The sequence below is a fragment of the Pseudonaja textilis genome, chromosome 3 (assembly GCF_049901715.1).
Source record: "Pseudonaja textilis isolate UNSWEBS1 chromosome 3, rPseTex1.2, whole genome shotgun sequence".
Taxonomy (NCBI): domain Eukaryota; kingdom Metazoa; phylum Chordata; class Lepidosauria; order Squamata; family Elapidae; genus Pseudonaja; species Pseudonaja textilis.
Genome location: NC_141992.1, coordinates 152,945,805 through 152,971,896, shown reverse-complemented (window position 1 = coordinate 152,971,896; position 26,092 = coordinate 152,945,805). Strand labels below are relative to the sequence as shown.

At 37.2% G+C, this 26,092-nt stretch overlaps 1 protein-coding gene across 2 annotated transcripts in view; it reads left to right on the top strand.

Annotated features, from left to right (window-relative positions):
• Positions 1–1,854: 1,854 nt before the first annotated feature.
• The window catches only part of EMILIN2 (elastin microfibril interfacer 2), a 28,306-nt gene continuing 4,068 nt past the window's right edge, over positions 1,855–26,092 (top strand). Inside the window, exons 1-6 of one of the 2 annotated variants that reach the window (XM_026699344.2) lie at positions 1,855–2,267; positions 7,635–7,757; positions 17,119–17,294; positions 18,718–20,601; positions 24,082–24,552; positions 25,956–25,991. In XM_026699344.2, the coding sequence (XP_026555129.2) occupies positions 2,161–2,267; positions 7,635–7,757; positions 17,119–17,294; positions 18,718–20,601; positions 24,082–24,552; positions 25,956–25,991 (2,797 nt within the window). In that variant the 5' untranslated portion in view covers positions 1,855–2,160. The remainder of the gene's footprint in view (positions 2,268–7,634; positions 7,758–17,118; positions 17,295–18,717; positions 20,602–24,081; positions 24,553–25,955; positions 25,992–26,092) is intronic. The other variant, XM_026699345.2, reaches the window with a different exon arrangement.

Sequence of the window (26,092 nt, the reverse complement as noted above, 5' to 3'; positions counted from 1 at the left end):
GCCTATCTGTAATTGCTTTTCATGGAACAAGTATTTCCTCACAACTTACAAAGTTGTGCTAATGTATGCTCAAAACATCTTCTGCATCTGAAAGAATAATTTTCATGCCTCCAAGGACATTGTTTTTGTTATACTTGAAGTTATGACTTATTTCAAGCTTTGAATGGCTGTGGTGGCACTGTGGTTAGAATGCAGTATTGCAGGGTAATTCTGCCAACTGCCAGGAGTTCAATTCTCACCAGCTCAGGATCGACCCAGCCTTCCATCCTTCCAAGGTCAGTAAAATAAGGATCCCAGATTGTTGAGATCAATATGCTGACTCTGTAAGCTGCTTAGAGAGGTAAATCACTAAGTGCTATTACTATTGCTATTGCAAATTGTTGTCAACAAGCACATAGCTGTAAGCTTATTCAGCTAGACAAGTTTGCATGCTTTTGTTCAGTAACTTTGTATTTGGTGTAAAAGCAGATGATTAATGAGATTTCTTCAAGTGACTGCAAAAGTTTGTAGATTATTACGATAATTAGACTTTTTTTAAAGAAACATGCCCTACTTGGATCTCAGAAATGAATTGTTGGAAGAATTATCCTTCTGGGTTCAGTTCCAAGTTGGGAAGAAAGACACTGGAAACATAGTGACTGCTTGGAAAAATGGTTTAATGATGGACAGGATCACATGCTTTGGGTGAAGAAAGAAGGGGAAAAAAGGCTGAGATGCTGAGAGATCTGGGTTTTATACCCTCTGTTGGGATTTGAATTTGAACTTGTATGCTGATTGGTTGTCAGACTCCCATGGGGCCATGCAGGGGCAACTCTGTAAGCTGTCCTCAGTCCCAGGCTTGGTTGAGCCTTGCTGGATGATGATGTAATGAAAGGCTTTAGGCAATTCCTATTATAGCTCTACCTGGAGATCTTCATTATGTAAAAGAGGCTGGCCCAGGCCTGAGTAATGGTTCATTAGAAAAGATGGGGGGGGGGGGGCTGAGTTTCTGCTTATGAGGTGAGTTTCTGCTTTTTTTAGGAGAAATATTCTGCTTTTTTAATATTTCCTAGGATATGTCATTTTTTCTAGGAGTGGGGTGGGTGCTAACTTCCTACAGAACCATGATGTATCTTCAAGGTATGACAGTAAAATAAATTGTGCAGTGCATGCATGCCTTTAAAGGATAAAGAATTTTCTTGAATTACTACCAAAACTCTTTATTGTCATGACCTTTAAATGGGGGAAACAGAGCCTCACGGGGCAACACATCTTTGAGCCAAAGTATCTCCAAGTGACTTTCTTACAGAATATGTCCAGCATCCTGAAGCAATGTCCCAAGGAGGCAGAGGTTGTCTAACTGCTTACTAAAGTGCCTAAACATACTGAACGTGCTTGTTGCGTTGTGTAAGAGCATTCTTGGAAAAGTAAAAGCTTCAACCAGTCCCCAGTTGAATTGGAAAGAAAAGGGCCAGGAGGGGGACGGTTTGGAAGCTAAAACTCCTTCTGGTCGGAAACTCGCGAAGCCTTGCCCAGCAGAGACAGATTAAAGAGGCCTCCAGACAAAGGCTCCGTGCGCGAGGGGATGAAGGCTAAGGCACCCGAGGCGCTTGCGTGAGTGCTCGGAGAGCCAGAAATACGCACCAGTCCCAAACCCTTCACTATCACTTAGTTTCTCACGGCCGCCACACGCTGATTCTCCTCAACTCTCCGCACGCTCTCCGCCGAGAGCAATTTGTGCTTTGCTCCTTGGCAAGAATGAGAAAGGGTTGCACGCTGTTTGGTCAGAGAAGAAAAGCGGGGAAGGAGGGGGGAAGAGGAGGAGGAGGAGGAGAGGGAGGCTAGCCACCCTTCGGGTAGGATGTGCGAACCGGAGGGCGGAAACTTTGGAAGAAGAAGAAGAAGGAAAGACGCGAGCGGGCCAGACAGGAGAGTCGGTGGGATTTATTAAGGCGGTAGAAAAACCCAGCGAGAGAACTGAGGCGAAGGCAACCCGAAGTGAAGCCAAAAAAAAAAAAAAAAAACCTGGCGGGAGAAGAGAAAAGGCGTGTAAGAAGCAGCAAAACAACGAGCAGGGTAGCCAGCACGCAGGCGAATCCCACCACAGCGGCTCTTCGTCTTCACGCCTCTTCGCTTCCCACGCGAGTCTAGTGAGCCGGTGGCGCGCCATTTCGGGCGAAAATGGAGCTGCTTGCGAAGCCCTTCGGCTGCGTGGTGGCGCTGGTCTTCTTTCTCGGGTGCTGCCTCAGCCTGGTCTCCCCTTACCCGGGTCCGGGCGCCAGAAACAAGTAAGACTCCCTTCCACCCGCGCGACCCAACTTCTCCCCAAATCCACCTTCCTTTCTCCGGGCTTGGGGGGTGGGGTGGGATATTCGAGCATTTCAGGTCTGCCTCGGGGCCGCGTACAGAGAGTTTCGTGGCTTTATATATAAATTATTCTCCTGCCATTGGTAATGCTGCCGCGTGAATAATATAAAAACCCAAAGTCGCCCTGGGTGGAGTCCCCGTCTCTTGGAAAGGCGCCGAATCCCGGCTTTTCTCCCTGGTGTTGACAGCTCGGAAGAGACGAGATCGGAGGCGGTTTGGGGATACTCAAACTCAGATTCTCAAACCGGCCAGTTGGAGCAAATGGGGGCCTGCTGGCCAAACGGGGAATGAGTGGATTGGCGAGCCTTGGGAACCTCTTCCCTGATCCGTGGGGATGAGTTAACACTTCCTGGGCTGGGAAGCAAGGCCTGCTGGAGTTGCCACCTTTTGAAAGAACTTGGGCTGAGTTCATGATTTTTCCTCCCACGAGTCTCCTAGCGCTAACTAAATAGAAAAGTGTGCCACGTGAATTTATTTATGTATTTATTGATTGATTGGTTTGATTTGTCAACCGCTTACAAGATAATAGGTATAAGTATATACATAGTTATGAATACATGAAATGGGTACATATAAGAAAAATAAAAGAAACAATAGGACAGGGACGGTAGGCACGTTGGTGCGCTCCTTCTACAACGTCTATTTTGTGATTCATTTCTTCCTTTTGAATGATGGTACAGCATCCTGCCTCTGACTGAATGAATCTAGAGCTCTTGTTCCTTTTTACCAGCCCAAAACAATTCGCCTGCCAAGTGAATTGCAGTGCCAGTCAGTAAGTTCTGCTTATTTCGACAAGGTTGTGCTTCCCCGCCTTTCTCTGAAAAATGAGTTAAAGTTAAGAGTATTGATTGACAGCTGACAGTCCAATGAATGTATGTTCAGTTTAACCCCAATAAGAGTGCCATACTAATCTATGGCAGGCCAAAACTTTTTGGACAAATTATTGTTAGCCTTAGTGGCTAACAAAAAAGGAACAAGAATTGAACCAATTGCAGTGAATGCAGCCTATGCACCCTTCAACACACAATCCGGTAGTCATTAATTCTCTACGGGATATCTAAATCCAGGTTTGTAGTTAGAGATTATTATTTCTGACAGCAAAAGAATATTCTCTGCTGTTTTTAGAGCCTACGAATACTATCAGGCTGGTCTTCCCCTTGCTCTTTCCTTAAAATATTTCTGCCTTTTGTCCATTCTTCAGCTGCTAGGCAGCATTGCAAAGGTTGATAGGGCATTTAATATCATAGTTATTTTCTAATTAACATGTATGGAGTGGGCGATGGTCTAGAACATGAGAGGTCACTTGCCCTCAGCAATGTCTGAAAAAAAGTTCCCCATGGTCAGACAGCAGTGCTATCGATTCTCCTTTGAGCTGGCAGAAAACTACCAACATAAAGTCTGATGTACTCATGATCCCTGCCTACCTAAAGTATGACGCTGGCAAAGAGTGGCAGTTTTCTTTATGGCGTACAGGACATATTAAGAATAGGAATTGGTCCATTAACTTTGTTTTTCTTTCTCTCCACCAATATTCACTAGCCCGTAGGAAAAAAATAAACTTTCTCTTTATCATAGAATTGGGCTGTGGTAGAAACACATGTTGACAGCTGGTTCACTATATGTTTAGCTGTTTGTCAAAACTTGCTTACCTTTATTTATTTATTAAATTTATATCTACCCATCTTGCCATCCAGAGACGGCATTTTTTGCCATTGGTTAATCAAAGAGAGCCGAGTCATCAATTGATACCAGTAATCCTTTTGAACAGAGTTCTTTTGAACATGGTTTTAGTGCTATTTCCAAACAGCACTAAACTTAGGTTCCAAAGCAGGATGAGCCCCCTGGGTGCAATATTTACCACGCTTGGAATATTGCATCCAGTTTTGGTCACCACAATAGACAAAAGATGTTGACACTCTAGAAAGAGTGCAGAAAAGAGCAACAAAGATGAGGGGAGGGGATGATAAAACAACGGTTGCGGTAATTGGGTAAGAGTAGTTTAATGAAAAGAAGGACTAGCAGTGTTCCAATATTTGAGGGGTTGCCAGAAGGAAGAGAGGGCCAATCTATTCTCCAAAACATCTGAAGGCAGGACAAGAAGCAATGAATGGAAACGAATCAAGGAGAGGATCAACCTAGAACTAAGAAGACATTTCCCGACAGTTAAAACAATAAGTGGAACAACTTGCCTCCAGAAGATGTTGGTGCTTCAACATGGGAGGTTTTTAAGAAGAGACTGGAGAACCATTTGTCTGAAATGGTATAAGGTTTCCTGCTTGAGCAGTCGATTGGACTAGAAGACCTCCGAGAACCCTTCCAACTCTGTTATTCTGTTATTCCCTCTTTATAGTCTGGACTGGAAACAATCAAGGAACAAGAATCTTAATAGTATTTATTATAAGTAAGATAAACGTTACAATACAATTCCAGAAAGTACCTATTCTCAAATGAAAGAAGTCTACGTAGTTTTAGGGCAACAAAACTCTTGTCTTTCTATGCAGAGTGCTAGACATGCTCTTAGCATTTAGCAACAGCAATAGCATTTAGACTTATATACCGCCCACCCCAGCACTTTCTGAGCGGTTTATCCAGTCATCTTATTGGCCCCGACAATATGGGTCCTCGTTTTATCAACCCTGGAAGAATGGAAAGCTGAGTGCCCTATCAGGATTGTTTCCCTGTAATACTGCATTCTAATCTCTATGCCACAAAGGCTCTTCTTTCTAATAGCAGAAAAAAAGCAGAAAAAAAAGAGTGTTGGAGCATGTTCCTGCCACAGTTACATGCAAACAAGAAAAAGTTCTGAGTACAACATCTCTTGCTAGTGGGAGTTGTGGAATGAGGGTAAAGCAGTTGGAAATGGTACTGTGCCAGAGGTGGTATTCAGCAGGTTCTGACCAGTTCTAGAGAACTGGTAGCGGAACTTTTGAGTAGTTCAGAGAACCGGCAGATGCCACCTCTGACTGGAGATTTTACAGTTTCCTTCCCTGCCACGCCCACCAAGCCACACCCACAGAACTGGTAATAAAATTGTTTTGAATCCCACCACTGTACTGTGCAGATTAGAACATAAAAAAATACAGTTACACTCTACACTAGGATATTTATTATCTATGCATGCTTATATGAAGAGCCATAATTTATTGGGTCCCTTAGTTTTGGTAATATCCCATAGTCTCATGAAAATGTACATGTTCCACATTTTGTTATTCTCTAGATGTGGAACTATGGCTTCCATAATCCTCATCCTCTTTGGCTAAGAATTCAAGTTGTTTTTAGGCATATAAAGTGACCAAGTTTGTCTCTTAGATCACACTGCTTTAGATCACTTTATTAGGTGTTCTTCACAGTTTCATTTTATCACATTTTTGTCATTCCATCTGGATAACATCTGAAATCATGATTTCAATAGAAACTAATATTCCATTTGGTCATTGTAAATGGTATTCCAGCTGGGGCTGAGATTTTTGGGTAGTCATTCTTGCAGGAAGTCTTGTTACCTTCTGGGAGGAAGCTTTGTGGTACCCAAAGCAGAACATCTATTTTGATTCAATCACAGTTTTGTTCCATATAGCATCAACCTTGTGAACTCAGGTTCCTCTTCCTGCTGTGTATAGCATAGAATATGTATATGTGTGTTATATATGTGTTTGAGTAGATACATACTTTCTTTTGAGTGCAGGCCAGGGTGCAATTGAGTGCAATTTCATTTTTAAAGCAGGCTAGGGTGCTCACAGTAAAAAAAACAACAACGTTATCTTAGCCTAACCTAGCCTAACTAGACCAGACTAGGCTACTTAGCCTAGCTTAGCTTTCTTAGCTATGTTATCTCTATATAATAGTAGAGCTGTCACTTTTGTGTCTGTTCTTCATTTATATGAAAAGTTGTGTGAAAAGTCTAGATTTCTTCAGATAGCCCTTGGCACTAGAAACCTACCATTTTTGCAGAACATTTACAGGTAGTCCTCAACTTGCAGCCATTCAGTTAGTGACAGGTTAAAATTACAGTGGCACTGAAAAAAAATTACTTATGACCAGTTTTCACATTTACAACCATTGTAGCATTCCCATGGGCATGTGATCGAAATTTGCTTGGCAACTCAGGTGTATTTATGACACTTGCACTCTTCTGGAGTCATTTGATCATCATTCATAATCTTCCCAGCTGACGCAAAGTCAACAGGGGAAGCATGATTCACTTAACAACCTCAGTGATTTGCTTAATAACTTTCATAATGGTTTGAAATCAGGGGTGTCCAACTGTGACAATGTTAAGATTTTTGGACTTCAACTCCCAGTTGGGTGGAGAATTCTGAGAACTGAAGTCCATAAGTCTGAATGTTGCCAAGGTTGGACAACCCTGATTTAAATAATTTGTTTAAAATAATACATATATTTCCTGTTTCGGAGACTTGAATCCTTGAATGTCTGTTTGTGCTTTTTCCAGGGCTATTGTTATTGAGAGTAGCCTGATACTTAGTTTTCTGTTTACTTGAATGTTTCAAAATGTCATTAAGCAAACTTTCACACAGATGGGAAATACTTAGTCTTTAAAAAAGAATAGAGTTCTATTAGAATGAGGAAAATATAATTCCAGCAAGCAAAAACAGTAAGCAAAGATACTGATATCCAATTTAGGTACTTAAAACACAATTGTTCTGCATGCAGAGTTTGCATTGTGATGCATTTGTGTCATTATTACTCCACCTGTTCTTACCCCCAAAGAGACTGTTTTCCTCATTGATAATCAGCCATAGCTTATAAAACGTAAATATTGGATTACATAATACGTTAGTCCTTAAGTAAAACCATATTACGATTTAACACAATTTCTATTAATTCTGTCTCTTTTGCATTTTGGAATGAGGGATTTCTGTCTCCAGATCTCAAAATATAAAAAGAACAAACAAATCCTGTATCTGGGAATATGGCTCAGTCTTGCATCTGAGCAGACATACATAGAAATGAGTTCTTATCCTCATTCTTTTATTCTCTACACTGCTGCATTTTATTTAACTTCTATATTTGCATCTAAAAAGAAACATGTGCTAGAGCTGCTACTAAAGGATCTTCTGTGCTCGTCATGTGTTGGGCCAGTAGTAGGAAGTGGAAGAAAATAATTGCTTCTCTGCTTTAATCTGCTCTTAGGTAAAACATTGGATCAATATTCCATATTTGTTTTAGACAAACAGTTTAATAATATTAAGCAATTTTAATATTATTGTATGTTGTGTATTATAATATTATTATTGTAATGTGTACCTTTTCTATTCTCGGCTTCTCTACAGAAACTGGTGTGCTTATGTAGTCAACAAAAATGTGAGCTGCTCTGTGCTGGATGGCACCGAAAGCTTTGTTCAAGTTCAGTATGTATGTCTTTGGAGTCAAGAACCCTGCCCACATGCTCCCATGTAAGTAAGAATACCTCAATCGACAATGGGAAAATATTTGATAATCTTTTTCAGCCATATGTAACATATCCTGTGGATCTGTACCATTTTTTTAAAGTGAAGCTACAGCATAAAATATTTATATTATAGTCCAAGACAGCTGAAGCTGATTAGAGAAGTTGACTCTTCTTCAATAAATCATGCAATAATTTATTGTTACGTTATATTCAGACCAGAGAAGGAAATGGCAAAAATATCATAATTACATAACTAATTTAAGACTAATACCAAATAAGAGGTTTTTTTCATAATAGTTTAATCAGAGTTAGCAGAATTAATCCCTGGGGTTTTATTCAGTCTACTGTTCAGTCTGTGTGTATGCTTGTTGGTGAATTCAGTTAATACTTGGGCTTAAATGTTTTTCATTTCAAGGTTGCAGGCATCCTGAGCAATTATAAACTTTGCTGTAAATCAGTGCCACTCTTTGAAATAATTGGGATGAAGCCAAAATGTACTCATAATTTTGAACCTGTGTGTTTGAAATGTGTGTTTTCCTGATACACATTTACACTTTTATTCAAGACAAACCAGAAAGCCATTGAAGGAGTTGTTAAAATAAAAATCTTAGCTAGCCATCTGGCCAGCAGCTAGCCATTTGGCAGTAGAGGCAGGGGAAGGGTATCAGACTGATGCGAACAGCATAATAACACAAGCCTCACCCCTTTTTTTGCAAGTGTCACAGCACATGCTCAAAAGAGGCAGAACTTATAGTTCTTCATGGTATTGCTTTCATCTGAATAATCATGTAGGTGCCCTTGCATCTGTCCAAGTGTATCTTCCTTGAAATATGGTACCAGAAGGTATTCCATTATTTTGTTCTCAAACTGAGAAGTACTGAGAAGATACTTTATTCCCATATTTGAAAAAGTCTATCAAGTAAATCCCACTGTTTCAATGCCAAGAGCATTGCACATAACATTGGTCTGCCTCTCAATCTATCAAACCCAATTTTTACAATATTCTGAACTTCAAATATAAAATTAAATCTAAAGTGACAGCAGAACGGCAAATGTGATTATAACTAGGTTGCTGTTGACAAGGGAACTGGCAATATGAAGAATGGAGGGCTCAGGATCCCTCTGTTTCTTCTTTATGTCAGTTGCCTTTCTTCTAATTAGGGATGTGGGAATTGGTTTGCCAAACAAGGCAAAGTGTCTGAGTTGTTGTTCCTGGGAAAAGATAAGGAGTAAAGGTTAACTGTCCTCTCTCTGCTTCTTTTCTGCAAGTGCCTCCTCTAATTGTCTCCTGGCACAATAGTATCAGCTATGCTTGATGAATCCCATGGTCTCAACATAGGTGCATTTTCACCTCAAGTTCTTATGAAATTATGTATCTAACTATGGCCTGAATGTAAGAAGGGTATATATTATATACTTTTCCCTAAAGGCTCTATGGGTTTTTTTCTCTTTGTGTCTTCTTCTCTGTAGATTACTTTTCCCACAATCAGTACCATTTAAAAGAAACTTTCTGTTGCCAGGGTTGAAATAATGAAAAGCTAGATTCTCAGAAGTGGAAATAAAAAAACTCCTGTTTCCTTTTAGCTTATAAAAGGGAAAGAAGCGGAGGGAGAAATACCTGAGGCTAAGATGTTACCTTATATCAGGGGTGTCAAATTTGATTTCATTGAGGCCCACATCAGGGGTTGTGTTTGACCTCAGGGGGTCAGGGTGGGCGTGGCAAGGGTGGGCGTGGGCAGCTCAACATCACTTGTGTCGGGCACCTGTGGCGGCCCAAGAGCTCTGCCAGTGAAAATGGGCTCCCAAGCTCCGTTTTTGACTGTGACGGCCTCTTTCAACCCTCTGCCAGTGAAAATGGAGCTTGGGAGGGCCGTGCATCATCCTCCCAAGCTCCATTTTTGCTGAAGGGGCACCATGTCCTTTGTAGTTTTCAGGGTGGCCCTGTGGGCCAGATCTAAGTACCCTACAGGCTGGATCTGGCCTTCAGGCCTTGAGTTTGACACCCCTGCCTTACATGAACAAACAGGGTTACATTTGAACAAAAAGTATTACGTATGCATCAATCTCTAACATATCTCTGCCTTTTTAGGTGAAGAATTATATCATTTTTAATAATGCATTCAAATAGCCCAATATCATAAACACATGAAAATATTGTTGGATTAAGTACCAGAATGTACCAGAATGAACCAGGAATAGATTTTTAAAAATATATTCTAGCTTATTAGTTGCATTGGGTATGTAACTAAGATATAACGGTATTGAAAAGACAGAAAATGTTAAGTATTTAAACTTTATTTAAATGAAAGACTTTATTTCAGTCCTTTGGCATGTTTGTAAATCCCAGATTGCTGGGTGGAATGAACTTTTTGATTTTACATCCTATGACCTAATATTACTTATCTCTATCAACAAAGAAGAACAATACACTCCTTTTATCATATTTGTACAGATGTTTATTCTCTCATGCAACATTCACAATTTCCTTGAAGTTCACAGTAGCTTCCCCTTTGTCCAAATGAATGTAGATGTCTGTATTTTAGCTTTAATGTTACTTCATGTTTTAAAGAAGAGGCTACTGTTCTATTAACGTTTAAAGTGATAATGGAATTCAATGAAAAACTTCATGTAGCAGTATAAATGAATGGCTTAGTGTTGCTGGCTTAATATTCTCTCCATCATGGTGACCTATAATCTTTTTATATGCCTTTAGATGCTGCACAGTCATTGTGATCAGATTTGAAAAATGGACCATACTCTGTGCATGTAATATATACCAGACCCTGCTTTGTTTTAGCATATTTATGACTTGTTTGCTCTGGTCCCTCTTTCTCATGTAGCAGATGGTATCCTTTTGAGTAAGGAGTTAACTTGCTCAAAAGAACTTTGGGTTAATTCAGTGCATGCAAAGAATAGGAAGAGGTTCATTACTCTGCTTCTTATTCATGGTTATTTTGGAAGAAAGAAAGAATAATTCACTAGGAGACAGCATTACTTGCACAGGCAGATAGATGGTTGAACACCAGAGGTGGTATTCAGCAGGTTCTGACCAGTTCTGGAGAACCGGTAGTGGAAATTTTGAGTAGTTCGGAATACCACCTCTGACTGGCCCTAGCTCTATCTATTCTCTGCCTCCCGAGTCTCAGCTGATTGGCTGGGTCTTATTTTGTTGCCCTGCACAGGAGGATAGAGCTAGAAAGCAGGTTAGTGGGGTGGGGAGGGAATGGGATTTTGCAGTAACTTTCTCCTGGAATGGGGTGGGAATGGAGATTTTACAGTATCATTCCCCTGCCATGCCCACCAAGCCACACCACGCCCACCAAGCCATGCCCACAGAACTGGTAGTAAAAACATTTGAATCCTACCACTGTTGAACACATTGCACGCAGCTGGAAGAGGAATAACTTTACATTCAGTTTTCCTTTGCTCAGTTCCTGCTTTAAAATTATGTATAAGCCAGGAATGGTAATTTATAGCATATTAGCTGGTAGAAACCACTTATAAATTTGACATAAATTGAGTCCAGTTTTTTTCCCATCTTTTTGTTCTGACACATGCATTTTACTAAGCCAATATTGTGCAATATTGTAAATACCATCTAACAAATTTAAAGCTACATTTTTTTATGAAGACAATTTATATAATTTATAATACTGTAGTATCACAAAATTCATAAAAATATATACAGATTCATTATACTACAGAATGGTTGGAAAGCCAGTTTGGTGTAGTGATTAAGGCACTATGCTAGAAACCAAGAGAATTGCACTCTAGTCCTGCCTTAGGCACAAAGTCAACTGGGTGACCTTAGACCAGTCACTCTCCCTCAGCTCCAGGAAGGAGACAATAGTGCAAGCCACTTTCCAAAACTTTTGCCAAGAAAACTGCAGTGACTAGCCCACAAACTGAATTAAAGGCAACTCTCCCCACTTCTAGCATTTCTCTGCTAGTGTATATTGCAATTTTTAAAAAATAAACAAAGAAAGCAATACATTTAAAAACAAATCCAGAATTTTCTGTTCATATGATAAGTTCTAAAGATAAGTATTATCACACCTTTTGATGTCACTAGGATTTTGTCCGTATATTTGATTTCAGGAAGACAGTGTATCATTTCAAGACAAACCTCAGATCTCAGTGAAAAACACAGGTGGTAGATGTTATAGCTTCAAACACTCCTGTGAGCTATCACAGTATGTTTCTCAAGGAAATTAACAATTAAGAAACCACAATATGTTTCTAAAGGAAACAGTTAAGAAATCCCCAATAGACTTTAAAGACAATGTTTAACTCTTCTGTGAAAAAAGCTTTAGAAAGTACCCTTGATCCTCCGGTTAATTGGAACATTTTAAATAGTACAATGTTTGCCTTTTTGTGATTTTAGTTTCTCATGCTTTATAGTTAAAAACACAGTGAGTTTGTTCAATCTCATGGGAAATATGATTCCATGGTTTGGGAATGTTTAACTGCTGTGGATTCAGCAATAAGGGAGTGGTTCTGTTTTCAGCAGTTACATAACAGTTCACATTTCTACTGTGTTCTGCAATAAACCCATTTTTGCCTTGATGTGGAAAAGACTCTCTGCTCCATATCTGGTAGAACTCTTTGGCTGAATGCAAGAAAATAAGGTTTGTGAGTGGATGTGTACACTAGACAGCATATGATCCATTGGGTCATTCTTTTTCTACATATAGCAATAACACTTAGACTTATGTACCACTTTATAGTGCTTTACAGCCCTCTCTAAGCGGTTTACAAAGTCAGCATATTGCCCCCAACAATTTGGGTCCTCATTTTACCCACCTAGGAAGGATGGAAGACTGAGTCTAAAGGAAAGAGCTATGCACCATTTCCCCATGCCTCACAACCTTTGGAGAGTCCCAGTGAAGCCGCTGCCACCACCTCCTCAGCTGACCTGCAAAACTGCCTGCCACTTTGCTGGGGCCAAGGGGGGAACAAAAGACTGAGGAAAACTCACCCCTATTCCCCATGCCAATGTATCCCAAAGGAACCTTCTCTCCACTGAGGAATAGGATCTTCCCATTATTGGCAGCCCTAGCCAGCCCTGCCTCACCAACAGGCATCCTACTTGTTCTCTCGTTGTTTCTCTTTTCATATAAAATATAGGCTTGTATCATTTTCCCTCCCATCAGGAGAGTCCTAGGTATAGTCTCCTCCTCAGATCTGTGGAACTGCATGTCCCTTTCTAATGGGAGGGGGAACCAAGGGAACTACGGACCATGAGGTAAATTACTACTATTCCCAATTGCAGCATGTTCTCAAGGGGTCCCTCCCTCCATGGAAAAAGAGATTTCATCCTTTGACCCCCAGAGTTTCCCCAGCTAATGCTACCTTTTTTAGTAGACACCTGAGTTTCTCTTTCATTCTTCTTTTTTCCGCATTATGATATAGGCTTGTGCAGTTTTCCCTTCCCTCATGACCTTCATGAGAGCCCCAGCGAAGTCGCCTCCTCCATTTCAGCTGATCTGAGGAACTGCCTACCACTTTCTTGTGGGAAGGAGATTCAAAGGGAGCTGCAGACTGTGAGGAAAACTGCACAAGCTAACCTTACCTTGGGAGAATAATGTTCCAGCCAATGTGGGCCAGAACAGAAAAGGCATGCTATGTGCCAGGTGGGACTTCTTTGGGGACAGGACCTGCAGCATACCCCTCCTGCCTGACTTGATGAAATAAGTAGATGTTAACGGTCAGCTTGAATTGTACCCAGAAACAAACTGGCAACCAATGCAGCTTATGGAACAGACATGTAACACCTACCCTCCTAGGGGCATACATCACTTCAGTATTCTAATCAACTGAAGCCTTTTCAAAGGCAGCCCCATATATCATGTATAGGTATTATAGTAATTCCCTCCGGAAGTGTGATTTGGAATGATGGATTTTAAAGTTCAAAACCAGCACTTTGAATTGCACTCAGAAACAGATAGAAAACCAAAACTAATATTAATGCTCAGGCCACCATATCCTACTTAATAATTAGGCTGATACATTGTGGACTAACTGAAGCTTTCAAAGATAGCCTCGGATGCAGCACAATGAGATAGGGTCAAGATCATGCGTCATTATTGTGTGATCCTCATATTCTAGGTAAGGCTACAACTAGATCAAGCCAAAAATAGCAGGGAATTTCTAGAAGCCTACCACTCTGATAAATTAGCCATCGAGAGACACACAGACATAAACAATGTTTATAGACTATGCAAAAGAGACAATCAACAAGCCAAAAAGGGAACAAAAAGATCTAAACACTTTTCTACCAGTAATCAGCACCCAGATAAGCATAGATTAACTCTAAGATTAACATCAGACCAACAATCAAGTAAACAATATACGCCAATCAAGAAACTGCCAAATAAACTAACAGTAAACAGCCCAACCAAAAGACTACCCCCACCAACTTTGACAGGGCAAGTCACTAGAACATAAACTGAGAGTGAACCCCATTCCTTACTAGCACTGTTGATGTTACCTAGTTTGGGTAATGAAACGTCTGCAAGAAAACCCAGCTCAGAGAGCACCAAGGACCCCTTAGAGTCTCATGGTCCAAGAAGGGGAGCAACTGACTCATGACATGACATTATACAAATGCTTTATGTTACTTAATTAGTAAATTTATTAAATAAGAAACTAAGTGCAAGGTACACTAAATTCCTCTTCATATAAATAGGTCCACTGTGCCAGTCTTCATGTTCACATGCATTTACTATAGAGGTATTATATGCCAAAATTTCAATATAAATGCTGCAGGTGTAAGAACAATAACACCCACATATAGAGCTAGTTTTCGACTATTTACTAAACACTTACATATTGAAGCTAGAATGGCTTTTAAAATGTATGATGAGTCATAATTTTGCAAATATATTTTTAAAATATTCCTTTTTTATTTCAATTTGAAAATAGTGACAATGAGCATCAGACTTAACACTGAATTTTCTTTGTGCTGTAGATACTGTTTTCTTCATGATAAAGTAATTTTCTGTAGCTTTTAATGCTACAGTCTATTTTTATCAAGCAATGATTCAAAAAGGTCAGACTTCAGATGATTCATGAAATTAATGAAGAACACTGGTAACAAGTTAGGAATGAAATTTTCACTTCTGTGTTGTAATAGATAAAATTTGTAGTTCTAATAGAGTTAAGTAATTAATTTTTACTGTGCATAAATCTATAGACTAAGTATTCAAGCATTGTTCTTAAGAGAAATAAACTAAGATTGTTTTGTTAGGGATAGTGATTTTCATATGGGTGGGTGTTAAAGACATAAAAAGAACAGACTTTAAAATCATCAGTTTTACTGATATTAGTAAATTTGGATCAAAATATAAGTATTTGGGAAACATATGTTACTTTCCACTGCTAAAGCAAGTTGTACGATGGATTTTATAACTTTTTAATCATGAAGTTTGATGCAAGCTTAAACGGTGTTATGGTAGAGATATCCTTCTAAACCTCTAACTCAAACATCATATTCCATTTACTTCAAAGAGTTAAAAAAGGAGCCTAAATTACTTGTGCAATAATAAGTGGGTATATGTTGTGGAACATATACGTGGGAAAGCTGTGGGTGGTCAGGATATTAGGTCCTCTACCTTTTTCTCCTTCATCACAAGTATTGTTTACATATTTCTACATTTCAGCTAAAAGTTAGTACTATATGTATCTGACACAGGTATTTATTCCTGAATGAACATGCTCTATACATAATTTACTCCATCTGTTTATTTAATTAATAATAAATTTGTTTTTCAGATGTCTTAGCGATTATTATAACCTAACATTTTATATAATTGGAATTTATTTTTGTTTTTTGCACTAAAGACTTGTGCTTAGTGTACATAAACAGAACTTCCCTCTTTTCAAATAATGCAGAAAAGTCAGGAAAAAATGATGCAACTTTTAAAACTGGAAATCACAAAAGTTTCAAAGCTGTTTCTAAAATGTTGCAAAGATTTTTGTAGAGCTTAGTTTTCAAAAGGAAGTACAGTTCAATTTGATTTTGAAGGCAACTTTAAATATTACATTTTAGAAGGTAACATGTGTAGATCATGTAAACATTAACATTTGTAAGACAGTATACACGTAGTCTTCGACTTACAACAGTTCACTTAGTGACTGTTCAAACTTACAATAGCACTGAAAAAAGTGACTTATGATCGTTGTTCAGTTACGACCATTGAGCATACTGATGGTCACATGACCAAAATTCAGATGCTTGGCAACTACTCATATTTATGATGGTTACAGTGCCTCAGGATCATGTGATCACCTTTTATGACCTTCTGACAAGCAAAGTCAATGGGAAAGCCAGATTCACTTAATATTACTAGCTTAATAATTGTAGTGATTCACTTAACTGTAGCAAGAAAGGTCATAGAATGGGGCAAAACTCACTTAACAAATGTTTCACTTAGCAACAGAAATGTTGGGATGAATTGTGTTTGTAATGTAAGCGCACCAACGTGCCTACCATCCCTGTCTTATTGTTTCTTTTATTTTTTTATTTTTCTTATATATATCCATGTATTCATGGCTATGTTTTTACTTATAGCTATTATCTTGTAAGCAATTGACAAACCAAATAAATAAATAAATAACAAATAAAACAATATCCCTGTAAGCTTGTTCAAGCACAACATGTGATGCATTGTCAGATTCACAATTTATTTACTATTTTATGTTGCGAGCCTCTTCAAATGAGTTGGAATGCTGCTGCTACTATCTGTATCCATTTATGAATCTTTCTCTGTGTACCATTGTCTCTGAAGAAAACAAGTATTTTATTATGGTCACCATGTTCTTCATATATACTGTATCTGTGGTAAAATTCAAATTTCCATTTCACTCAAAGAAAGAAAGAATGGATTTATTACAGTTATGGGTCAGAGTTCACCTGAAATAATTATAGAGATAGAAAGGCCATTTAGATCAGGGCTGTTGGCCCGCGGGCCAGATGTATCATGCACAGGCCACGCCCATCCCAGCTCAGCGAATGGGAAAACCGTGAAATGTAACATGATGGCACCGTGATGCCATGAGTTGACACCTTTGATTTAGACCATCATGTCCAACATCTGATGAATAAAGGGATCCAGATTAAATCATCCCTGACAGATGGCTATCAGGGCCTTGCATGAACACAGTCAGCAAAGGATAGCCCATCAGCTCTCTGGTACAGTAGTTGGTTCCCTAGACAATCTACATTCAGGAATGATAAATACATCTTGGCATGCCTAAAAGATAGTACACTCAGGGTTCTTAATTTTAATTATTGTATTTGTTTGCTTACATGGTTTGCTGAAACAATAAAGATAATTCAGTGTGCTATTTGTAATTCTTTTCAGGTATCGGACAAGTTTGAGGCCTAAATATACTTTAACTTACAAGATGGTAACCGAATTAGAGTGGAGATGTTGTCCTGGGTACATGGGTGTAGATTGCAAAGAGGCTGTAGCAGAAAAGCCAAGATCAATAGCTTATCCAGCAGAACTTCCACCCAATGATATGAAGCCAAGCTTGGGTAAATATTTCTTTAACTCTTGATATGCATGGTCTTTTTTGCTGAATTTTACACCACCCTTTTATTGTTTAATGTTCTTTGCTATGCTAGCTAGATTTATTAGTACTGTTAACTCTGTGATGTAGGTTATTCGTACATTGTTTTATGTATTATTTTCTACATCATTTCTACTTGTACGTATAAGAAAATGATTTCCCATAGCAATAGTTAATTAACCTGAAGTTTTGTAGCTATGTTTTTAAATTATATCAAACAATGAAATTGGTGAATAATTAGCACATGGCATACAATCTTTATGATTTTGGCATAACTATAATATATGTTTCATTAAATGAAGAAGATAAACATTCATTCTTAAAAGTTCATATTATAGAGTTTTATTATAGAACTGATAGTTTAGGAGCATTAATACATATTTTACAATATTCCACAGAAAAACCATTCCATTACTTATATTCCATTCTATTACTCATATTCAAAACCATCTTTTGATCTTATTCACAGTCAAAAGAAAGAGTAATGACTATTGTGAGTTATCAACTGTGAAAGGTCATTTTTAGCTTTAAAAGTCTCTAGAAGTTTCATAAATTTACTGTATAAATCTAATATTTTAAAAATTGAAAGTGTGTGTCCTTTGGGGATTATACATAGGTAGTTCTAGGTTAATGACTGCAATGTTCAGCAATTGTTTTAATTTGTGACAATGCTGGAATAGTAGTTTTATGATCAATCCTTAAACTTATAACAATTGCAAGATTCCCACTGTTCAGTAATGGTCATTTGCAACTTTCCCACCTGGCTTCCTACAAGCAATCCAGCAGTAACTTGCAATTCACAGTCACTTATGTCACACTTAATGAGTGCAGGTGATTTACATAATGCCTATAACAGAACTAACTGCAAGTTGAATACAGTCACATGATCTTTCACTTAATAATGTATCACTTAGTAATGAAGTTGCTTATCCCAATTGTAATCATTAAGTTAGGACTACCTATGTCTTATTGTTTTTATTTTTAATGGCTATTTTGCCTTTGTAAATTTCAATTTGCTAAAATTCTACTGGGTCTTTAATAATTATAAACAAAAATTCAGTTTGTTATGATAGGATATTATTCAATGCATATTTTTCTGTATCTCCATTAATAAGCGGTTACTTAGTAGTTTATCGGATCATTTGTGTCTAGAAAACTTCCCCTTTGCTTTTTGAGTTAGTCTCATAGTTGAGACTAATGAGTTTTTAAGTTTTTTACATGATAGGTATTTATGTTTCTTATGACTCCTTTCTTTATGTGGTTTCTTAGTAATGAAATGTTTCAAGTTCTAAAAATGTGACTATGTAAGTAATTTTTTTCAGTGTGCTCATTTTTATTGTTTAGTACTGAAAAAGATAAACTAAGAGTGCCACACATTTCCTCTACAGATTCTAGACCAAAGCAAAAGCAAGAAGATTCACAGGATAAAAAAATACAGTTTCTGGAGGATGAATTATTCCGGCTTACACAGACTGTGCTGGAACTTCAGTCTGCTATAACCAATGTGGATAAAAATCCAAAAGTTACTGTGCAAGAAGATGCAAGTCAGAGAGAAATATCTTGGTTGAATAACCTTCATGACCATCCAGGGTTGGACAGCACTTTGGAGGAAAAAACAGGAAATACATATCCATTGAACACTAATGACTCATACAAATCTGGAACAGAAAGTCTAACATCTGAAGAAGATGAAATAAAGGATGGCTTGAAAGCCAAAATTGATAGGTTGGAACAACTGAATGAGAAAGTAAATGACTATGAAGGGCAATTAAAACAGCTCCAAGAAGCAGCCCAAGGACCAACAATAACAATGCCCAACAGTCAATTGTATCAGGAATACATAGATGCTAAATTTGAGGCCCTGAGGCAGGAAATGTTAGAAGGATTTGAGAAGAAAATGGCAGATCTGAAAAATTCCTGTGAATATAAACTGACAGGTATTCAACAATACTGTGATGACCATGAAGCCAATTTCTTAGGACTAAGAGAATCTGTTGCAGAAAAAGAAAATGACCTAAGAAAACAAATTCAAAATCTACAGAATGTTATTGAAACACCATTAAACCACTCATGTTGCAGTGACAGCATTAGGGAACATATGAACACTTTGGATCAAAAGATAGAGAAAATTGCAGAAGCAAATAAAATTTTAAATGCCAGGATAGATAACGAAATAAAACATATTACTGTTCCATATTTAGAAAACAACTTTGATGAAAAATGGGAAGAAATAGAAGCAAGGATTAATGTTACAGAGAAAAATGCTGAAGAACATTGCTTTTACATTGAGGAAACTCTTCGTAATGTTATAGCTACTAAAGTAGATGAAGTAAGGGACTTATTTGACAAAAAGTTCCAAGCAATAGAAAGCAGACTAGGTTCTACTATTCTTAATATTGCTAATGTTACCAGTCCAGGTGATATATTTACTACTCGAGGATCAAGACTGCAGAACAACTCAGAATCTGAAAATAAGCACATTGTATTGGAGATTAATCTTATGAAGAACAAATTACAACACACTGAAGAAGTTTGCCAATCTTTATCACAGTATTTGGAAAGTCTTCAGAACGGAATAGAAAACGCTAACAGTAAATATGATCAATTATTTTTGAAAACAAAAGACAATTCTGATTTTTTAAAATCTTTCAATAGCTCTCTGAGTGAAAAATTCAGTTTAATTAAAGGCACTCAGCGTGACATTCATAAACTTCATAAGGATCTGAGAATAGTTCGGTTTGGTCTGAATGCTATTGATAAAGATGTAAAACTCCTTCAAAATGGCTTAAACAGCTGTAAAGAACAACTTTTAGGTATTAATTCTACGTGTGGAAAGACACAGCTTGAGTTACTCAGAAAAACAGATGAAATACAGAAAATGATGAACAATCAAACAATTCACCAAAATAATAATTGCAATCAAAGCAATCACTTAAACAAAAAGATAAATCAACTGAACGGGGAAGAATTTTTTAACTTGACTAATTGTAAGGATAAAATACCTGGCATCTCAGACTTGGAAGATAAAGTATCAAATGTTGAGAAAACTTGCAATAAATTAGATTCTGTCTCTAGCAGCCTTCAAAGGATAAAGGAGGGATTAAACAGACACATCTCCAGTCTTTGGAACTGTTTCAATCAGATGAACATAACTGTAAAATCCCATTCAAAAGATATTTTTAGCCTCAAAAATTTTACCCAGCAGTTCAATAGCCAGTTTCATAAATTTGCCATTGATCTTCAGGATCCGAAGAAAATTCAGCCTCCTATATGTAAGTTGCCTTGCCTTTTCTATAGATTATTTTTAAAATTAAAAATAAAATTAATAGTGTTAAGTCAATTTTAAAAATTAAGTAGTAGTTTTATTAGACAACAAGGGAAATAGAACAAAATGTCAGAATATCCCTAATGTTTTGCACTAATGCTCTTTACTTAAGTGCAGGCCTTCAATATCGTGCCAGTTTGTGCCAGATATCATACTGCATTCCATGCACTATTAAGGTAAAAGTAGTTACCATTAAGTCAAGCTGGATGGTTGCATTGACAAGTCGTTTGTCATTGGCTTTTTGAAGATTTTTATGTTTCCCACACCCATAACTTTGGTTTACCAAGCAGTTCAAATAATCCAGTGCCAATCCTACTTAATCAGCCAAGGTTAAGTAAATGTAGTCACTACGTTTTCATAACTTTAAATATATTACAAAATGCAAATATCTGAAGCTGAAAAATCCAAGGTGACTTTGATATGGCAGCAGAGCAATACAAAATACTATAACTCTTTGCTGCCACCTAATAGTTCCACAGATTTTTGCAACCCAGAATTATAAGTATTCTTCAAAATTTAAAAAAAAAACTTGGAAAAGCAGTAGCAGCTAGCTATTCAGTCAGGTAAATATCAATATCATTGAGCAGATTTCTCACAAAAATGATTGTGAACACTAAAGAAGAAAATAATATATATATATATATATATATATATATATATATATATACACACACATTTGACATATGTTATTTTTTGGGTGCTTTCATATTAGTCTTGAACATGATGACTACATGAAGAGATGTATGCAATTTTCTTGCTAATATTTTGATAATATTTTTGGAAGAGGTTTACCATTGCCTTTTTGCTAGGGCTAATAGCATGTGACTGGCCTAAAATCACCCAGTTGGCTTTCATACGTAAGGCAGAACTAGAACTCACAGTGTTCTGGCTTCTAGTCAAGTGCTTTGAATCACTACAACAAACTGACTCTCACCACATAAAATACTCAATATAAAAAAATACATTTCAGACAATCTACCATATTTCCCCCAAAATAAGACTCAGTCTTATATTAATTTTTGATCCAAAAGACACATTAGAGCTTATTTTCTGGTTAGCTCTTATTTTGGAGGGAATATGATTCTAAATGTGTCTGTCTGGCTGATGATCTTAACTGGGGCTTATTTTTGGAGCAGGGCTTATATTATGAGCATCCTGAAAAATCATTGTAGGGCTTTTTTTTGGTTGGGTCTTATTTTGGGGGAAGCACAGTGCATATTTTTAATATTATAGCAGAAGTTATCTTACTCAAAAGTGAGTGTACAACATTTTAAATTTTATTTGTTGTCTTTATTAAAAAATTTCCTTCACTTGCTTCTTGGTCCTGATTCTTTGCAGTCTTTTTCTCTAGGCTGCAAAATATATTGCATTCATGTAATAGATTGCTTTATTTACTTCAAGTGCAATGGAGCCAAGGATATTTTAAATGACTCAATTCAAATATATGTTGACAGCTTAATGAATAGACTGTATGTATGAAACATGGACCAAAGCCTTATTTGGCTGCTTAGTCAACAATTCCATTTAAGGTAGTGAGATGCTTGGTCACATAAAGATGATTCAGCTAATTTTGGAGAGCATCCTTAGAATGACAAAATCTGCTCAAAATGTGAAAATATAGTTTGGGAGCAAATTTATTTGCCATAAAAATGGGATTTCTGCTCAAAAGTGCTAGGCAAGCAAATAAAATAGGATTAATTAATGGCAAGAATTCATAATACCATAGATGCCTGTTTTGTACATGGAAACTCATGTTCGATATATCAGAAGAAAGGATTAAATAATGTCAATTTTCAACTGAACAATATTAGAAAGTATAGAATATAGATGTAGTTAAATATGATTATTTCTCCAATCACTTTTTGGTAAAGGCTTGTTATTACTGACCAGAGAACCTGACTCATGGTATTTTGTAATTATCCTTGGAACAAAGAATGTGAGGTTACTTTTATATATTTCCTTATTTCTCCCTTGCTGAAGAAAATAGATTTTAAAAATTCCTAAAAATGATTTAATACAAACTGGAGAACATAATGTACATGCTAAGTACAAAGCAAAATGGAAAGCTGAGTATCTTTGGACCAGTCACTCTCTGTCAGCCCACCTCATAGGGTTATTGCTAAGGGGAAAATAGGAGGAGGAAGGAATGTAATGAAAGTTTACATCTTGGGTTACTTAAAAAATAATAATAGAGGGATAAAAATAAATAATGTTAAGAAGTAACATTATATATTTTTATCACTTTAAAAATTCACTTTCCTTCTGTTTCCTTTCCTGGCATCTTGTGAGTCTTAACTTTCCATCTTCTTACCAGTAACATTCCTTTTATTGTGGACCCTGGGAGATTTTTCTCCCTACTTCAATAAGTCTTACATTTCTTTTCAGAAACCGTACTGGGAGAAGCAGGACTTGACCTCTTGTTCTTGTACACAGCTATTAAATACATCATGCCTTCCATCAGAGGTCAAAGTAACATGGATGGATTGTTTTTCTTGGTACATTAAATGGCAACTCATTCCATGTCCATCCTTTTCTTATATTACAGAAATAAGAACTAATTCCCAATCATTGTATTAAACACAAAGGAGACACGTGCAGTTTTAAATCTGTATCTCTTTCAAAGCATACAGTGGAAATATATAGTGAAGATTGGAACAACTTAGAGAATCTTTAGGACTACTACTTAAATGTTGTCCTTCAGTCCAATGCAAATGTAATCAAGTAAAAATATGTGAGAGAGACAGAATAGTGGCACAGATCCAAAAAAATTTCCTTGATGTCTTATTTCTTATTTCTTATTTTATTTCCATATAGTACAATATTAACTTTGTTTGTTGCAAGTGAAACTATGCACCAGCTTTAATGGATGATCTTGTGATTGACAGGTATCCTACACCTGCACTCCTACCATGCATCCATTCACCTGCAATCATCCACCCACTCATTAGCATCTGCCATGGCATCCATCTGCCCACTCACATTCCTTGGCATCTGCCCTTAGCTCTCACCCACCAGATTGTTTGTGTGGGGTTCCTGCCTCTTCCCACATCATGGTCATGGAATGTCCTTGCATAAAGACGAACTTGGTCCTGGGATTATGATGGCAACCAAGACTGCCAGAATGGCTGTTGGTGTGGTCATGTGACATCATGCTTTGCAACTGTATCACTTAGTGATATAAATTCCAGTTGTCGTCATAAGCCAAGGAGTATTGCATCTTGTGTCTCTTTTGAAAAAATACTAGGTCTCTTGATTAATAACTATGGTTTATTAGTTGCTTGATGTGATCCTTTCATTGTAAAATAGAAGCATATGATCATTTGCACTTCAGTGTTATAATTTTAATGTTACAGATGTAATAAATATGTTAATTCTGATATATTATTGTATCTAACTAGAGGATTTTCTATTCTCTCTATATCTTTAGATGAAAAATCATCGGTGCCGTTAACAAAGGAACAGCAAGGACAAATTCCTCAGCCACATTCAGATCCAACAAAACCATTACACTTCTTTCAGCCAGGCAAATTCCCAGTACCGTCAAAGCCAAGGATTCCTGTACAGTCACAAATAGAGGTACATTTGCAACCATCACAACCCCAAATACCAGTACAAATTCCAGAATTAAGAATACCTCTGCAGCCGTTGCGTCCACAAATAATTGTACAGCCCCCGTTGCAAGGAATACCTCTTCAGTCATCAGATTCCAGAGTCCCAATGCAGCCTTCAAAACCAGGGTTCTCTTCTTTGCCTGGATCAGGTGGGTTATTGATGGAAGCTGGACAGGCAGGCCCACCTGGTACTCTTCTAAGGTCAAGAAAAGGACTGCCAAAAAGAATAAATGGACAGGATGGCCAGAATAACATGCTTATATCTGAAGGATACGCAGGGGCACCAGGTGAGGAAATCATTTTACACTGTGACCAGTTCTTTCAAGTCACTGAAGAAATCAAGTTAATACTGATTATAATTTGGTGTTCAGATACTATATGAAAAAAATTGCATTGATTGTCATCAATGTTGGTTAGGCATAGAAGAACATGGACGATATCATCATAAAAAAGATGTTAAATGGGAAGCCATTCTTACATTTGATTTGATGTGTGCGCGTGCGCGCGTGTGTATGTAATATGACTAAGCTTCCCAGTATAAGTGCTTTTGCTTAGGTTTTCAGCTAGCTTGCTTTGCATTCTTTTTTTCTTTTGCTATATATCAAATTATTTTTAACATTCCATAGCTCAATCCTCATTATTATATTTCGGGTGAAATTTACCTTATTATTTTAAAGAGTTTGTCTTTGAATATATATGAAAATCTCAAGATCCTTAAAGGCAGTTATATCCTCCCTTTAGTTTTCCAGTAATCATTTGAGAGCCCAGTTCTGTAAGCTTTAACTGCTAAATTCACTATCAGAGAAGATTGTCACTTATTGGAATGGATAATAGATACAAATGGAATACAAAGAAAGTGAGACTGAACATTATTAAGGTTTTTGAAATACCACTTTGGAGCTTGACTAAATCTATTAAGAAGGGAGTTAATTCTTTTTGTACTTCGAAAGTGGATGGTTACTTTGGGTTAATCAACAATAAGAAGAAGTGCTGTGTGATTTCAGCACAATCTGATATTAACTGCTTTTAGTTCTGGATAAATACTGGTTTCTAATTATGATACTAATGTATTATAATTTATTTTTCCATTCATGACTGAAACCCACAAAGGAATAAATTGTATAAATGACTTTTTGCAGGGTTTAATGCTAAATTTAACCTAGCTTTCACAGACTATCAAATATTATTATTCTACAAAATTATTTAACAAAATGACCAGACTTGAAATCCAATACTCAGAAGTCAACCCTTCCTTGGGGGTTTCTCCAACAGTTCAGCATCCTTTTTGGAATTATCGTGAGAGGTGTTAAGATAGTAGCTGCTAACTATATCCTTAAATGTTGTTTTGCTGAGAAACAATCGCATTTTTCTTACTCTGTCTCCCACCCATGTCTTCTCTGAGAAATCACTTTAGAGCAAGGATATCGAATCTTGGCAACTTTAATGGCTGGGTGAAGAATTCTGGGATTTGAAGTCCACAGGTCTTAAAGTTTGGGCACCTCTGCTCTAGGGCAAAAGGGAAAGTTCTTGTTACCACTATCCAAATTCTTCATTTCAAACAGCAGTTCTCAAAATCACTGAGTTTGAAAAGACTACTCCCCAAAATTATTTAAAGGCTGCACCAGTAAAAAAGGACAGAGAGATGAGAATAATTGTTTTAAAAATATGTTTTCCATATATGTTCTTACAGGTTATCCAAGCCCACCAAAAGCTCCATCTCCAAAAGGTAATGCTATTGCTTCTCTTAATTTCTTAAAGCTAATTTCCACATTATATTTGATGATATTTTGAAACAATTTATACTATAAATACTATTTCTAGAAATAT